At 39.2% G+C, this 18,032-nt stretch overlaps 1 protein-coding gene and 2 long non-coding RNA genes across 5 annotated transcripts in view; all 3 read right to left on the reverse strand.

Annotated features, from left to right (window-relative positions):
• LOC145456987 (organic cation transporter protein-like) overlaps positions 1–18,032 on the reverse strand; it is a 62,111-nt gene that overhangs the window by 21,517 nt on the left and 22,562 nt on the right. For both annotated transcript variants that reach the window (XM_080335137.1, XM_080335138.1), the window contains exons 3-6: positions 16,116–16,219; positions 988–1,142; positions 795–919; positions 635–739 (exon numbers count right to left, since the gene is read on the reverse strand). In XM_080335137.1, coding sequence (XP_080191263.1) covers positions 635–739; positions 795–919; positions 988–1,142; positions 16,116–16,219 — 489 coding nt within the window. The remainder of the gene's footprint in view (positions 1–634; positions 740–794; positions 920–987; positions 1,143–16,115; positions 16,220–18,032) is intronic.
• LOC145456996 (uncharacterized) lies at positions 4,249–5,947 on the reverse strand. The gene is made up of 2 exons (XR_013920754.1): positions 4,938–5,947; positions 4,249–4,461 (listed from the first exon to the last, which is right to left on the reverse strand). It is a non-coding gene; the product is annotated as an uncharacterized LOC145456996 (long non-coding RNA).
• On the reverse strand, positions 13,422–15,061 carry LOC145456997 (uncharacterized). Of its 2 annotated transcripts, none has more exons than XR_013920755.1 (2): positions 14,150–15,061; positions 13,422–13,657 (listed from the first exon to the last, which is right to left on the reverse strand). It is a non-coding gene; the product is annotated as an uncharacterized LOC145456997 (long non-coding RNA). The 2 variants fall into 2 exon arrangements; XR_013920756.1 differs by having other exon boundaries at positions 14,138–15,061.

Here is an 18,032-nt window from a genome sequence, read left to right on the forward strand (position 1 = left end):
ATTCAATTTGTCTTGTTAGTGTGTGGTTACAATCAGGGTAGCTCCTGGTTTACATTTGCATCGCCCATATGAACAACCATATGTGCATTTTGAGTAAGGATGAGTTTTTCGTCAATTTATTGGTACTGTAGCTATCCAGCTGTAATCACTCGTCCATGATATTCCGCTATGTCTCGAATAAGAAACTTCTTGTTGTGATGTCTTGAGACTCTATATATAGGCTAAGTGTATGTATCACGTGTTAGAGGATTACTTTGAATATGATTGAGAGTATATACGCTACTACTGTATAACGTCTGAATAAACCATTGTATTGAGAATATATCTGTTACGAAGAACCTCACCAAGAGCAACAGGCTAAATCTCCAAATAAGTACTGTTTAGTCGAGCACCAAGGCGATTGGTTAGCTATACATTTATACAGATCACCAGATACAATAACAGTCAATTGCTGCAGTACGCAACAAAATCGCAGAACCTCAAGCTGTAAGTTGGAAGGAAATGGGTGAGTATCTTGGTTTAGGGATTTCAAAATGCTCTTCCACGTTTCAAAATCAGTGCGCTGAATAAGCAAAATTAAGTTGCGAAAAAGTAATGAAAAAATGGCCGCGAAACAAAATGCCGCTTTGCAAACCTTTTTTCCTTGTCTGTCTTTGTTCCTGCTGAAAAGCCACCTCGGTGATTCAGGAATGCACAAAATGATCAGAGCCAACGGTGCGGATACTACGATAGATCCTAGCTGCGAGGTAAGTGATTTTGTAGCATACAACAAGCATAATGTTTACTAAACACACCTGCATGTCATGCCAATCCCGGTAAAGATATGCAATGGCTGACCATATCATATACCCGACGGCGAATATCATCTGGTAGGAAATACCCAAAATTGTCCGCCATTTGCTGTCGACAATTTCCATAACTGCAAAAATACGAATTTATGTCGCTTATACTTTCGGAACGAAATTGAACAGTGCGATGTGCTCATACGGTGCGTAAATATGGCAATCGTTGTCCCCATAACAAATGCAGCCGTGAGGCATCTTGCGACGATAAACCACTCCACTCTATTACTATAGGCAACGGCTAACATTGAAAATAGCGTTCCATATGCCCCCACAATACCTGCCAACTTTCGGCCGAGTCTGAATACAGAATAAATTCGTGATGTTTCAATCCATGACAAACAATGACAATACATATCATATCACTAGAGACAGATTAATATTCTTTTTGGTATTTGGGTTCCGCCATCTGTATATATCGATTAGGTTTTGTTCTCCTGTAAATTGTTTCCAAGTTTTTGCTGCATCCGTCATTTTGAAAAGGGTTTGTTTTTCGCTGTATAATTTGTTTGTTATGATGTTAAAGTATCCTGCAATAATGGTGTTGACGTCATCTTCTTTTAGTAGGGGCGTTAGATTTTCATAAAAGGCTTTCTAAACTCCTCGGCCAGAGGGCGATGCATAGACGTTTGTTTTGCAAAGAGCTAGCTCACTATGTTTATAAGGATTCTAGTTCTTTGCACACGATCTTCTATAAGGATTTCATCTTAGAGGTGCTATTCCTTCAATGTCTCTTTTGACGAGGATTGCAGTGCAATGATAGTAGTGCTGTTTAGGGGAAAGTGGCCTCATCTCGTCGTCCGACCGGAAGATTTTGAAGAGGTGGAATTCATTCCTGAAGGCCCAAGTTGTTAGTTTTTGTTTGGGCATCCTATGTATACTTCCTGAATATAGTATATGTCTGTTTTGTAAAATCGTCCCAGTGTCGAGTGATGCTGTTCACGTTTATTGAGATGATGTGATATCTAGGGATCTCAGTGTTTTTTCTCACAGGCTGGAAGATCTTCTGGGGAACTTTATGCAACCAAATACTCCAACGATTTTTATGCGCAAATAGATATCAATTAGTGCGGGCGCATGGGTTTCGTGAAGATATATGTTAGGATAGCTTTTTTGGCCATGCAAACATATTAGCATTTACGGTTTTACATCAAATACTGAGTAAAATGTCGTATAAGGATGGCGAGAGGTGGTCAAGTTGGTCATCGTTGTTGATCAAGTGGACGTATAGACGTTACGCTTAAAAATTCGGACGCCCGAACTTGATGCTGACTGATTTAATCGCTCCTTCTTTTTGTTTCACTCTGGCTATGCAAAGCTTGTTCACCATCATAATGATATTTGATACCAACGATTCCTCCGGACCACAGTCAACCGAAAAGGCTTGAATAATGCGACGAAATATTTTGCGTTGAATCTATTAATATGTGTAAGTTATTTCATTTGCTTTCTCAGAAACCTCGACTGATATCGTTGAATATATCATCAACCGATCGACGTAGTGTAATCTACAATGCTGATACGTCCGGCTTCTCTATAGGTAGGTCGTGCATGGGTTCAATCCTCGGCCGGGTCAAACCAAAGACTCGAAAACTGGTATCCGCAGCTATCCTGTTAGGCGCTCAGCATCCTCAGATAGCATGGAGGAGAAAAAACAACAACGGGGGTGCAGACGCTCTCCGTCGTCGTCCAAGCATCTAGATCAGTGGTTGCAAACATGGGTGATTTTGAGAAGCGAGGTGATGAAAACACAAAAGGGGGAGACTGAAGGGCGATCGGGGTCGTAAATTTTAGACCGCCCAGTGAGATATATTTAATTGACACGGCTAAAAATGCACTAGAAGACGGCTAATTCGGGATACATGACGCAAAAAAGGTCAACTCAACGGAATGTAGAAGCCGAAGCCGTTTTTATAAGCACCTACTTTAGTATTCAGAAACTGCATGAACATATGGGCTCTATCGAAATTTCCTTATTGCGAAATGTGCCTAATTAAGTGTTACATTTTGTCTTAAAATTCTTGTCACTGAGGACAAAATTATCCCATTATCACTTAAATTCTTGTTTGCCTGCAGCCGCCATTTGCGAATAGCTGTGACTGTTTTATTTCCTCACTGTAAAAATTATTGTTGTAAATTTACAACAATAAGCCCGGTGATTTCGAATACAGGCTTACAACCATAAGATTGCAAACTCATTACAAGCTAACAAGCATGAGCCTGTAAGCCCACGACAACCACAAGCCTGTAGGCTTACTACGACCATAAGCCTGTAAGCTCACTACAACCATAAGCTTGTAACTCTCTCTCACTTTCTCATACCTATATATACACTATAAAAAAAAATAAGACATTTTTATCTTATTATCTTAAAGTGACTTTTTATGAAAAAATGTCTTAAAGACCAATTAGTCTTACCAAGTACTTTATGTCTTAAAAGTAAGCCAGAAATTGATCGAAAATGGTAGCAGTGCCTTGGGGGCATGCTTTTCAATGTTAGGGGTCTGAGCAGAGGAGGGGAAGGATGAGAGAGACCAGAAATTGCAGTGTTGAGATGATCCTGTACTAAGTGTACAAGGTATTCACTAGATATAGTTATCAAGGTACATGCCACTTACTACTCACGTGTGCCATTCAGATCAATATATATCTGGTTGTCTGAGTCGAAAATAGCATTTATGGTGAGTGGGTGGTAAAATGAGACCAAATCATCCTCATTTCTTAAATTTGAGACCAAATTTGTCTAATTTTGAGACAAATTTGTCTAAGTTAGAGACAATTTGTCTCATTTTGAGACTAATTTGTCTAATTTTTTTTTGTAGTGTACTCTTGCACCTGATACTGGCAGTACTCAAAAGTACAACTGACATAATGCATAACCTATATAGCTTGTTATGTGCTTGCATTAGGCATTTGCAAGCTCCTAAAGCCTGTATCACGCCAAAGCAAGCTCGTTACAGGGTATTTACAACAATAATTTTTACAGTGACTCCGAAATTTCTCTTTTTAGTTTTGATTGCTGAAATGCTATTTTGCAATATCACGGTTTCTACACTGTAAAAAATAAAAACCTCGATTTACCGCGAAATGTTTGGAAGCACGGTAGCCAGACATTTCGTGGTAATCTAACATTATCGTTAGTCAATGTAAATTTAACTTACACTCGTCCGGTAATCTCACATTACACGCCAGACTGTAATGTTACAGTCACCTCCGGTATATCTAATCTACATGTTCTCCTGTACATTTGCGATCGAGACTGTCATTTTACCGCCTACCTACCTACATGCTGTCCCTGTAAATCAGGATTACATACCAACTTGTAAATTCACGTACATCCATACCTATCGCAAAGCAACCCGATGCAAAAATATCGCAACATTTTCTTCACATCCCCAAAACCACATTGGAACAAACTGTATATTCATTCATGATATCACGATGAAGTGGTTATCGATGGAAAAATATTGCTGCTGGAGGTCTAATTCTTCTTTAGGAGACATGCAGTAACACGAGTGGTCTCAAGAAAACGTGAATTAATTCCACCACCGGCCAAACTTCCAATTGTTTCTTTTTCTCGTTCTCATTCCTTCTGTGTAAGTAGTATCTCGCAGTTCCACTAAAAAGAATTCATGCGTAAGTCGCTATATAAAGCAAAGTTCCTAACCTGGACAGTGGACATGACATTGTAAAGACTAAGACAAATAGGCTAACAAAAATATAACATGTTTTGAAGTACCGGTATTGGCACATTGTGTGATGACGGCTCCGCCTTTTACATGACATAGCAGAGATTCATGACTTTATCTCTGTATTGAAGCAAAAGGTTCCTAATTTAAGGTGGCATGTGTGGCAAACAAATCCAGCAGTGGATGAAAACATATCTATGCTATGGCCCGAAAATGACATTACCAAGTCAACAGTTTCAACTCCTCCGCAGCGGAGTATGTGGTCACTGAATAAGTCGACAAATATCCCAAAATAGAACAGAGAATGCGGCGAATGAAATATATCAATCATGAAATCTAAGTCAGCGAGGGCTGGTGTGCAGAGTCAGATATTCACGGTAACAAATACTATGTAGTACTGTATTACCTTTTAAGATGCGTATTCCATTCAGCATTCCTAGGAATCTTCAACGATCGTGTCCACTTTCTTCAAGCACAAGCTTCGCTCCACCCTTTGCTCAATTAAATCTCACTAATGGCCACTGGCCAGACGACACTCGAACGATTTCGAAATAAATGGTATTCATCCGCTGACACATGACACCAATAATATTTACTGGCCACGTTATAATGTTTGATCTGGGTCGTTTTTTCCATACAGAAACATTTATCATTGCATATAGTCCCTTTTTTCGTCTAATTTCGTATAAATTGATATATATTCCATGTGTTGTTCACTACTTACTGCACTTACCTAACCAGACGCTGCTTGTGATGTCACAGTTGTGCGTTGGTTGTTTACTACGAATCTCAGAAAAAGCAGTCACCTAATGTAACCTATTACAGGTCGCCTTGTCCGCCATTAACAAATGGTCAGCTGAGCATGCGGTGCTGATATTTCTAGTTTCGCCGAGCAATATTATACATCCTGAACTAATTTTCTAACTTATCAGCCTTATCCGTGACAACGAATGTAACCAGCGAGACTGGCAGTACCCGGCGTACAGCCATTGCCTTATAATATAATATGGCTACGGTGTTCCACATTAGCTACGATTGTCAGTTATTTCTTGTACCCTACTAAGCTTAAATTGATACTAGGGCCAACAATTTCGGTATAACAGACCCCAGTCTCGCAAACGAGGTTCAATCAGGTCAAATCACCTCTAGAATGATATATCAGTAACATTCAGTTCTACGTATACATTGGCTGCAGCGATTTTGAAGCTAATCAATTTTGCCAATAGCCCGGTAAACTGCAGTAACGAGTAACTGTCAGTAATTTTGCGAATAAATTCTGGTAACTTACTTTACAGCTATATTAAGGTGATATTACATATCAAAATGTAAAATGACAAGCTACGCACAGTAATTGGCTGCGACCGGTAATTCGTGGTAAAATTTACAGAGATTTCCCAGTAAATCTACCAGATTTTTTACAGTGAGCTGATACGTACGTCATCATTGACTGCTTTTAATTTCTTCTTATGCCATTATTGACCGTGGTCCAAAAGACCAACATGTGATAAGCACCAAAATTCTTTTAATAAAGAACAGCAAAATCGATGACCAGCACCTACTCGGCAAAAATGACCTGTTCAGTCAATTCATCAGCGATCAGAGTTAGGTTAATAAATGTCCCGTTTATATGTCCTCATTTTTGAACCCGTTAATATGGGGGCGAAATATTGTGTGGGCTTGATAATTGGATGATGACTCAAAAAAGGTTGGAAACCACTAATCTAGAGACCGGCATCTAGATGGTGCAGGCGAAAAGAATTTCATATTTCTCTCTCTCTCTAGGTTTATAAATTTCAAATGAGCGGAACGAGATGAATATTCAGACCTGCATAATTTTCACATCGCAAAAGGAATCTGGTAAATATTCTAGCTCTGGAACCATAACATTTATATTCATTTGAAGGTGGTTAAATGCCAACGTGACTTGCAATGTGAACGGCTTTCACTCAAAAAATGTATACTCTTGCTTGGCTAACCCTACAAGCCTTCAGTCATCACTGTAGTATTAGAGCACTGAAAATTGTCAACTGCTGAAAATGCACCTAAAACCTATAAAATTATATCAAAAACTATAATGTATAGTTGCAGTCTGAATGTCGAATAAAATTCAATATAGTTAGTCGTAATTTAACGATATAGCATCAAATGCGTATTTAATCATTTCGAATAAATAAATTATTTCTGAATTCACAGCATCCTCTTTCAAGTTCAATCCGAAGTTCTGTTCTCCAAAGAGTTTCCATACACTGTAAAAAATGCGAAATGTTTGGAAGCACGGTAGCCAGACATTTCGTGGTAATGTAACATTGCCGTTAGTCAATGTAAATTTAACTTACACTCGTCCGGTAATCTCACTTTACATGCCAGACTGTAATGTTACAGTATCGAATGTGACTATGGAACGGCAACTCCTGTTTTCCCATTGTTAGGTCACGCCTGACTGAATCTAGCGGATTTGGACAACCGAGCAATGGCAACGAATGGTGGATAAGTGATGTTATTCCAGTTTCGAGATAATTTCGGTTAGATGTAAAGGGTAGGCGCGGTAATTAGGTGTCGATAGCCAAGTAGTACACACTGAGTTGTGATTTAGCTATGCCCTGTGAATAGGATCAGCGTTTTTTTTCAACAAAACTTATGGACAGAGGACATTATTCATCGCAAATCTGGAGTTTCTGATCGATATTATTAATTATTGCATAATGAAGATGTACTATGACCATCGTCTATTATATTATTGAAAAATTCATATCACTAACAGCCAGTGTAAATCAAGGCTTCTATCTAATAACAGTCAGTAAGTGTAATCGAAACTGCAAAAGGATGTCAATAGCAGATGCGATGTTGGGTGTACCTGAGACAATTTTGGTTGAAATTGAGACCGATAGTTTGGATATAGATTTTTCCGCTGAAGAATATCAGAAGTTCAGAGATTCATCACTCACACCATCGGAACCCGATTCTCACACTTTTGATATGTCACTTTTATCGCCATATGGAGCTACATTGGTTACAGACTGGCAGGAAAGATTGAAAACAACTGAAAATTTAGAGGTCATTATGGAGGAGTATTCTGATTTGATGGAGGGTAGCAGAATTTTTAAGTGCTTCTCTGAGCCAGTTCCTGAAATTGCAGATGCTGCATTACATTTACTAGACATGATTGATAGTATCGCTGCGCCGAGACCTGTTCACCATGTTGCACATGCCAGCATTTCAGCAAGAGAGGCAGATATCATAGAGTTTATAGGTGGTTTTGTTTTGCGACGAGTGAAAACCCGTTTTCTTAGATCACCGCAACTTCATGACATTATATCAAGCTTGGAATCGGACTCTCCACAGTTTACTCTGATACCACTGCTCGAGAATATCAAACTCGTTTATCCGTCTATGGAAGTACAATCTTTACTTCAAAACATATTTATTGAGGCTAGTAGGGAGTTTTCCAAGCCTGCTGCAAAAATCAATGTCGAGCACTTGAAAACGTGTATTTCTTCATCTAGATCTGTTCACAATTTTGTCAATTACCTTGCTGATTCTGGCCCGTTTCCCTCTGAAAGCGTCAAAGAGGTAGTATTTGTAATGACTCTCCTCTACATAAAAACACTGGCATAAAGTGTCACAAGGAAATTGATTGATAGGCTCAAAAAACTCAAATCAAGTACCACAGCAGGCAGCGGCTCTCGTAGTCTCAGAACTGATTTGAAAAAATGAACCAACTCATTAAGAGGTCAGAGTTAAGTGACATAATGAGACACTTGATATATGAACTCTGACTAGAGAAGAGTAGAGTAGGAGATATGCATTCAGCGTATTCATTTGATGCAATTCCAGTCACTTTTTCATGCGTTTTTGTAGGGGTTCTTCATTCAATTCCGTCCATGCATTTTTATCACCAAATGTTGTGTTGCCACCTTTCAATTTCTTGATTCCTTTTCTTACCGTTAGGTGTTGGATGGCATAGGCAGCTTGATTTATGTCTGGATTGGAACAATGCGCGCCATGTTGTCGCTGTTTATTGGATATAAGAATTCTAAAAGATCTGAGGGAACGAAGCTTACAACATTCTCACCACATTTCCGAAAAACGCCTCCAATACATCCTGTGAGAATGAATGGAGTCCGACATAATTTAAATACTTTCCATCAAGCAAACGCCTAGAAAGGCATGCAAGATTACGTGATGTGAAGCAAAGCCCTTCAAGGGTTGGCATTGCCACCAGTTTCTTGCAGTCTCCTGAAAGACTATCCTGAACATACAATTCTATAAGTGAACTTTCATGCAATTTGTTGCATTCCACTCACATGCCACTGCGCAAGACTGTCAGCAAATGTCTCAAGCCAAGAAATGCGTTCATAATCCAGATTTTTGATTGGATTTTTTGAAGAGCAGTCCACAATTGAAAACCATCTACAAAGATCGAAAATCAGGTGGGCAACATTTCATATGGCATAAGCGTATACGACATACTTGGCGAATTTAAGTATGTAATCTGCCGTCCCCTCATGCTCGTGGTACCTTACTAAATACTTTACAAACCCGCTCATTTAAAACAGCACAAGCCAAACCAACATTCATCTGTTGGACAAGCAGATACAAAAATTTACTGACACTGATCCAAAATGTCACAGTTACCTTGCTATATGGTGTCAGTTCAACGTGTACTTTTTTCAGCAAGCTTTCACTCAGCATTGAATGAGATTCGCGCTTGTACAGATCTGCTATATCTGTCCAGACAATCGGACGACCTTGAACATCTGTCATTTCCTTCGAACCATTTTTTCGTGAATTGTATAAGGAATTACGAGCAGTCTTAACCATAAAAAGTTGCAATTAAACACTATGTGCAGAGTAAATTTTACCTAAACTACCTTCAGCAAATGAGGGGGGTCTGACAGCAAGGCAATTGGTCGATGAACTGCTAGCGGATTATGAGCCATCAGATTGCTTCGCATAGTAATTTCATGGATTTTGACTAATGATGCGAAACATCTTTCTGTTTGTTAGATGTCCATCACATATCAAAGCATGAACTTGTAGCCCTGCCTTTTCACATGCGATGATGCTCTTCCAAACCAATGGGGCTAGTCGTCCTGCTGTCAAAGACCGTGTGGCATACCATGCTATTGGCACAGACACCTTTCTGGTTACGGTCCTTCAATAAAATACTTGGAAATAAAATATTTGTATTGGCCCCTTGTTTTTTATTAATGCTATACAAGCCATAAATCCTTACCTAAAATGTTACTGGCTAGCTCATTCCTTTTTTTTTCTTCCGTCACTGACATAGGATCAACAAGGCCCACTAGTTTGCCTTCTCGCAAAACAAGATTCTCTTTAACTGTTTAACAAACATTTGTCATATATTAATACAAAAATTTGTCATATCATTATTATATCTACGATTCTTAGACAATTAATACTATTACTGAGCTTTACTTTTCATCTCGTCCAAACATATAAAGCCGGTCATGTTTTCCCCCTCTTCTTTTCTGGCTGCAATTTGCTCCAGTGCCAATTCATTTATACCTGGGCTAGGTGGGATACAGTTTCTGTAAATAATAGCAGTATGCAATGCTGTATATATGATGATCTGTTTATTTATCCACCTGTAGGAGCGAATCGTGCGATTGCTCGGCAATTGGAGGACATTGCTGCTTCTAATGTGCGCATAGGCTGCTGGGGATCTCGAGTACAACTCGATGCACCATCTCAGAATGTCAGGATGATAGCGACGACCATTACCTGACCTCTGTGAATTGATCATGTCATCAAGAAATAATTGATGCAAGAACTCATTCATGTTGCCTTTTTCAGTATCAACCATCGCCTATAAATTCAGCTCATTAGTTGCATGTTGCTGCCAGTTATGTGTGTAGTCTGCAATAAATACCTGAACTGTCAAATGTACCTGCTCATCCACCTCTACTGCTTCGTCCAAGCTATTTTGGTTATCCGCCTTGACGTATGCTGAGCACCCATCACAAATCTCCAGCGAATCAACTAGAGAGTGGTAATCGAGGTCAGAGAGATCAGTACACTGACCTGTCCAACGCAGATTTGTACCTAAAATACGGCATGTCGCGCAGCGATGGATCGCAGACACTCTTAATTCGTGACTGCCCATTAGGGCTGTTCAAAAATTACTTTTTTTCCTGAATCTTGCTGGTTACTTGATTAAATCGTTAGGTTGCCTTAAAAAACGACGCATACCAAATTTGAATTCATTCCGACAAATATTCGCGGGTTACGTAGAGTTTGAAAATTTTGGATTTGCCCAAAAACGCAAAAAAAAATTTTTCTCAAATTTTTTTGCCAACCCCATGAAATTGTTGGGCTGTCTTCAAAAACTATGCAAAACAAATTTGACTCAATTCCAAGCTGTAGAACCGGAGTTATTTCAGTTTTTATTCGATAATTCTGGGATTATCCTTGATTGGTGGATAATCCAAGAATTATCACCGAAAAACTGGAATAACTCCGCTTCTACGGCTTGGAATTGAGTCAAATTTGTTTTGCATAGTTTTTGAAAACAGCCCAACAATTTCATGGGGTTGGCAAAAAAATTTGAGAAAAATTTTTTTTTGCGTTTTTGGGCAAATCCAAAATTTTCAAACTCTACGTAACCCGCGAATATTTGTCGTAATGAATTCAAATTTGGTATGCGTCGTTTTTTAAGGCAACCTAACGATTTAATCAAGTAACCAGCAAGATTCAGGAAAAAAAGTTATTTTTGAACAGCCCTACGCCCATTCTTCTGACTACAGGGTGACATTTTGTGTCCTGGAAATCTGATCCGACTCCAGAACATACATTTAGATTCTCCAATCGTTCTAAATATGCAGTATTTAAACATTATCACAGTTACTTTAGTGAATTTCCATAACCTACTGATGACATCATGTAGTTCTATGTAAGATATATCCATGTCAAAAAATTGTTGCAAGTCCACTGCCCAGCCAAAGCATTGAAGTTGGTTGTTCCCTGATTGCAGATCAATGCTTATCCTGGATAAATGAATATTTCGTAATATTTTCCCTACTGGCATACCACTACCTGACGCACATTACTCCAATGACTAACAAATTCACCTCAATCTTGGTGCCAGACCTGAGTCTCCATCCTCTTCAAATTGTCCGATCAACCTGCCCTTTTTTCGTAAAACACCCAATAGTCTAAATAATCAAATGTTAGCCATTCACTTGCATATTATATGTATATTGAAGGGAGACAACCTGACTCTACTTGTATTTTCATTGCTGCCTTGTGGAGTTTTTCAGAGGTTGTGTAAACCTTTTTGTGAGGTAATTGTTTCCTCTCGCTAGGCGGGTTGCGATGTGGACTTTTGAACACACTAGCCAAATTTTTTGGGAGATTTTCAGTTGGCAGCGCTCCGATCCTAAGCATTTTCCTGGACTTGCTGATTATGATATCACTTTGACTGAAATGTTGCTCGCAGATTGCCATCCTACATGAAGGAAAACAACTACTGAACAATAACGCTCTTCTGGTAACCATTCTAGCAGACTCACATTTCTCTACGGAGCTTGTCTGAAATTATTTTCTTCGTCTCACCCCTAACTGAGTACACAAATTTATGCAGCATTTCTCTGTGGTGTTTTTCTTCCTCACTGGCAGCAAATTCAGGGCGAAGCACAGTAAAAAGACCAATTCGATTTTTGGATGGTTTTCGAAAGTTGCAATCAGGAACACAACAGTTTGATGGCGCCATGCTTGCAAAACCTAATCTTTGAAATACAAAATGATAATAATGTTACTTTCAAGAGCAAAGTCAAGACGATTTGAATTGAAAATTGAATGATCAAATCAAGTAATCAAGCAGCATTAGCGTAAGGTGGGTGAAATCAAAGTCTCATAACATTAGTCAGCTGCCCCTCTCCACAGGCATGATAAGGATATTGGTTTTTCCTTTGCATTTAGCTGTGTGTTATCAGAGCTGCCATCGTGATATGACATCAATTCCGGGTGAATACTGCTTGCAAATCGTTCAAACGAGTCATTTTGAAACTTCCAGAAGACCGCAATACGGCATATATGGTGACCAACATTCTTCTCTGGAAGCTGGAAGCGAGCGACTACAGGTCTTTTGTGATGGTGATATGTAGTACCGGTACAATACTTTGTATTGCAGTTCTTGCGGCGGTACAGTGATTTCTATAACAAGTAGCACCTCAGAGGCTCAACATATACTTCTATCGCTGTTCTTGCGAAAAGATCCTGTAAATATGTGTAGATTTAAATGTGTTTTAGTTTATGAATTTGAAATAACATAATATACCGTGCCACTAGACCACAATAGTGTATCACTCATATCCACCACAATCTTAACGTATTGATTGCACATTCCGGCCAGATTTTATCATACAATAACACAAACTGCCTCTCTTCATGATGCAGTCATTAGTAATATCGATCAGAAATTCTAGATTTGCGATGAATACTGTCCTCTGTCCATAAGTTTTGTTGAAAAAAAAACGCTGATCCTATTCACAGGGCATAGCTAAATCACAACTCAATGTGTACTAGTTGGCTATCGACACCTAATTACCGCGCCTACCCTTTATATCTAACCGAAATTATCTCGAAACTGGAATAACACCACTTATCCACCATTCTTTGCCATTGCTCGGTTGTCCTAATCCGCTAGATTCAGTCAGGCGTGACCTAACGATGGGAAAACGGGAGTTTCCGTTCCATAGTCACATTCGATAGTTACAGTCACTTCCAGTATATCCAATCTACATGTTCTCCTGTACATTTGCGACCGAGACTGTAATTTTACCGCCTACCTACATACATGCTGTCCCTGTAAATCAGGATTACATACCATACCTATCGCAAACAACGCGATGCTAAAATATCGCAAAAGTTTCTTCACACTCCCAAAGCGACATTGGAACAAACTTTATATTCATTCATGATTCACGATGAAATGGTTATCGATGGAAAATAATTGCGGCTGGAGGTCTAATTCTTCTTTAGGAGACATGCAGTAACACGAGTGGTCTCAAGAAAACGTGAATTAATTCCACCACCGTCCAAACTTCCAATTGTTTCTTTTTCTCGTCCTCATTCCTTCTGTGTAACTAGTATCTTGCAGTTCCACTAAAAAGAATTCATGCGTAAGTCGCTATATTAAGCAAAGTTCCTAACCTAGACGTGACATCATAAAGACTATGACAAATAGGCTAACAAAAATATAACATGTTTTGAAGTACCGGTACTGGCACATTGTATGATGACGACTCCGCCTTTTACATGATATAGCAGAGATTCATGACTTACTTTATCTATGTATTGAAGCAAAGGGTTCCGGTAATATTAGATTCCTCATTTGAGGTGGCATGTGTGGGCAGTGTGGCAAACAATCCAACAGTGGATGAAAACATCTCTGCTATGGCCCAAAAATGATATTACCAAGCCAACAGTCTCAACTCCTCCGCGGCGGAGTATGTGGTCACTATATAAGTCGACATATATCCCAAAATAGAACAGAGAATGCGGCGAATGAAATATTTCAATCATGAAACCAAAGTCATCAAAGGCTGGTGTGCAGAGTCAGATGTTCACGGTAACAAATATTACGTAGTACTGTACCTTTTACGATCCCATTCAGCATTCCTAGGAATCTTCAACGATCGTGTCCACTTTCTTCAAGCACAACAAGCTTCGCTCCACCCTTTGCTCAAATCTCAATAATGGCCAGACGACACTCGAACGATTTCGAAATAAGTGGTATTCATCTGCTGACATATGCCACCAACAATATTTACTGGCCACGCTATAATGTTTGATCTAGGTCGTTATTTCCATACAGAAACATTTATCATTACATATAGTCCATTTTTTTCAGCTAATTTCGTATAAATTGATGCTTATTCCATGTGTTGTTCACTACTTACTAGGGATGGTGTGAACGTGAGGTTCACGTTCGCGTTCTGTGTGTGAACCTCGGAAATTCAGAGGTTCGCGTTCACAACAGAACCTTGATAGGTTCTGCACTGTGAACCTTTTTAATATATTACAATTTTACTTTATTATGACATCTTTGGTACGAATTTTTGCATTTCAACTGCGGGCCGGTCCGTCTAAGCATGGCGCTGGCAGCAGAAAAAATCAACACAAGACGAATATGCACCTTGACAGTCTCAAAGATTTCACTTGCTTTGTTACAAAAGTTTGCTCCAAATATCCAGCTTTCCGATTGTGAATATTTAGCGACTCTCTGCTGTGAGCACGACTCGCAATCACACAACGTCACGAGCGAAATACACTTATAGTAGTCAGCGAATGATGCTTATTCAACCAATCAATCTTGACCTCATACGTTGATTGGGGGTTTTGGCTACTGCTGTATAACTTATTATTGGGATAATATCGGTAGCAAGCATAGAAACCTTGTTTTACACTCTGCTCAAAACCAATGTAGCAATACTCAGACGCCTTATACATTGTCCGGTCTGGCCAAGACCGTTAAGGTGTTTCTTATATTCCCTAATAAGTCCTCGTCGAAGTTGTTGGCAAAGCGACGGATAATATTGATTTTATTGAAATATTATATCATTTGATTGCCTCAGTTGATACATTCAGCGACGTTTCAAACGCTATGTACTTCCGCATTGGGGGATTATGTGGCCCGAGTCGTCGCTAGGTATCGTGTACGTACATGTACATTAATATAGGGTTGGAATTAGCAATATGACGTCACGTGACGTCATGAGGTTCACGTTCGTGTTCACACAGAACCTTTCAAAAAGGTTCGCGTTCACACGAACCTGAACCTTTCAGAGGTTCACACCATCCCTACTACTTACTGTACTTACTTAACCAGACGCTGCTTATGATGTCACAGTTGTGCGTTGGTTGTTTACAACGAATCTCAGAATAAGCAGTAACGCGTAACGTTAACCTAGTGTACCTTATTACAGGTCGCCTTGTCCGCCAATAACAAATGGTCAGCTGAGCATGCGGTGCTGATATTTCTAGTTTCCCGAACAATCGTATACATCCTAAACTGATTTTTTAACTTATCAGCCTTATCCGTGACAACAAATGTAACCAGCGAGACCGGCCGTATAGCCATAGCCTTATAATATAATATAATGGCTATGGTGTATCACATTAGCTACGATTGTCAGTTGTTTCTTGTAGCCTACTATGTAGGCCTACTATACTTAAATTGGTACTAGGGCCAACAATTTCCGTATGAAAGACCCCATAGTCTCGCGAACGAGGTTGAATCAGGTCAAATCACCTCTAGAATGATATATCAGTAACATTCAGTTCCACGTATACATTGGCTGCAGCGATTTTGAAGCTAATCAATTTTGCCAATAGCCTGGTAAACTGCAGTAACGAGTAACTGTCAGTAATTTTGCGAAGAAATTCTGGTAACTTACTTCGCAGCTAAATTAAGGTACTATTGTATATCAAAATGTAAAATAACAAGCTATACACAGTAATAGGCTGCGACCGGTAATTCGTTGCAAAATTTACGGAGATTTCCCAGTAAATCTACCAGATTTTTTACAGTGTAGATGCGTAATGGTAAATTTTTACTTACATATCCGAGAGGTTGCCAAATACCAGAGCTCCGATGAACAATCCGGCCATATACATAGAGCTGCCGACGCTGTTTAAAACCCTTCGTTGACAAACCAGCTGAAACTTGAATTACATGAGCAACATTATTAATACAATCATAGTACAATGCTAAATTATTACAATAGTGAGCGACATATATATTTTTTTAATTTTCATGCCGATAAGTTGCGGAATTCTAGCCGTCGCTAATTCGGAAATGTCGTTAAGCAGAGAAGATAGAAATTATTGCACGATTACATAGGACTGAACAAAATCTTGATTCAGATTGCATCGAGTATCATTCGTTATGAATTTATGACAGTAGGAAACGTGTGGAATTTCAAAAAATACCTTTTCAGTTACACCACAAAGAATATAATGCGAATTCCACATCACATTATACATAATAATAATTTGGTATATTATCGTCCATGCATTGCTCTTTCAATATAACATGGAAATTATGTGGTATTTGTTTAGACCAGTGGTTCTTAACCTTTTTTTGCTCCAGCGCCCCCTTTCAAAAATTATCGTGCTCCAGCGCCCTCCACCTCATATTGTAAGGACTGTATTAAAGGAGAATGGGTAAGAGGGAGGGCCGTAACAGCACTTCCTCAGCCCCCCCTAAAAAAAGATTGTATTGCGCACCCATAGCGTGATATAATCAAATATCGTGGGGGCTTCGCCCCCAAGAACCCCATCGGGTGATTTCGATGGTCAGCAAAGTTTGTATGGCCTGGTAGTCATACCCGCCAACATTTTCTATAATGTATGAATGAATAGGTGGTAATTGCATATATAAGTCGCTGGAAAATGAAGGTCACGCAATTAATAATTGAACATATTCGGGCGTGCCCATTGGTACAATTAATTCGTTACTTGTTGTTATTTTGCTACCTCTTGTCCGCTATATAGTCAAAGGATATTAAAACGCATAAATGTATTAAACTAAATTAAGCACACGATTCAAAATTGGTATTGTTAAAAATTGGCAAACAATTGGTAAAATTGGCAAACAATTTCATCTGATGGATGTTATTTGTCCTCTGGGGTGTAGATTGCGACAACATGATAATTCGGCACGAGCGATTTATGCACCTATGGGAAATTGGACTTATATACATCGTAGTTTACGGTCAACATAAGTGCAATCCTCTTCGGCGGAGGTTTCCTCGCTGACGATCTTTTTGACACAATTCTCAGAGCCCCATATCGACTGGAACTTCGTATCTCTTCATGCACCGGGGCGTGAAATTGGCCGACGCTGAAATGCCTATTTCTATTTTCTATAATTATCCGTATTCTTCCGAGGGGGATTCGTCAAAACATGATGTGTAATTTATGTTCATTCACCGAAATATTTTAAGGCACCGTTCGAGCTCACCGATTTGGGGTTTGGCCTGCAGCAGTTTCGGTCCTGGTAAAAGGTCAAAGTTTAGTCGGTTATCTCGGAACTTTGGTATTGGAAATATTTTGCTCTTTAATCGCACTCGAGGACCATTCGACTATTAAAAAACCATATAAAAATTGTGTGTGGTATATTCAGGGTCAAATCATGGTTGTTATAACAACAATCGGGTACGGTCTCATACCCTGTGGTTCGAACGATCCCGAATTCACATCTGCGATTGACAATACGGGGAAATTATGGTATCGGATATGTCTTAGCGTTTTGTGTAACTCTAAGAAAGTCAATTGAGAATGGGATGCATATATCTGCTCACATTGAATTTAGTACTGTACCCAGTTATTAATTTTAACATTAATGTAGGCCTATTTCAAACAAAGGAGCACATATTATATAACGTTCATGTGAGGTTGTGAACCACAATACGCTACTATATAGTATTATCTCGATGCGATGAAGAAATATTTGGACGATTTAATTTTGTAGCTC

Source organism: Botryllus schlosseri, chromosome 15 (genome assembly GCF_051294905.1).
Source record: "Botryllus schlosseri isolate E-star chromosome 15, Bs_hap1, whole genome shotgun sequence".
In the NCBI taxonomy this organism is placed as follows: Eukaryota; Metazoa; Chordata; class Ascidiacea; order Stolidobranchia; family Styelidae; genus Botryllus; species Botryllus schlosseri.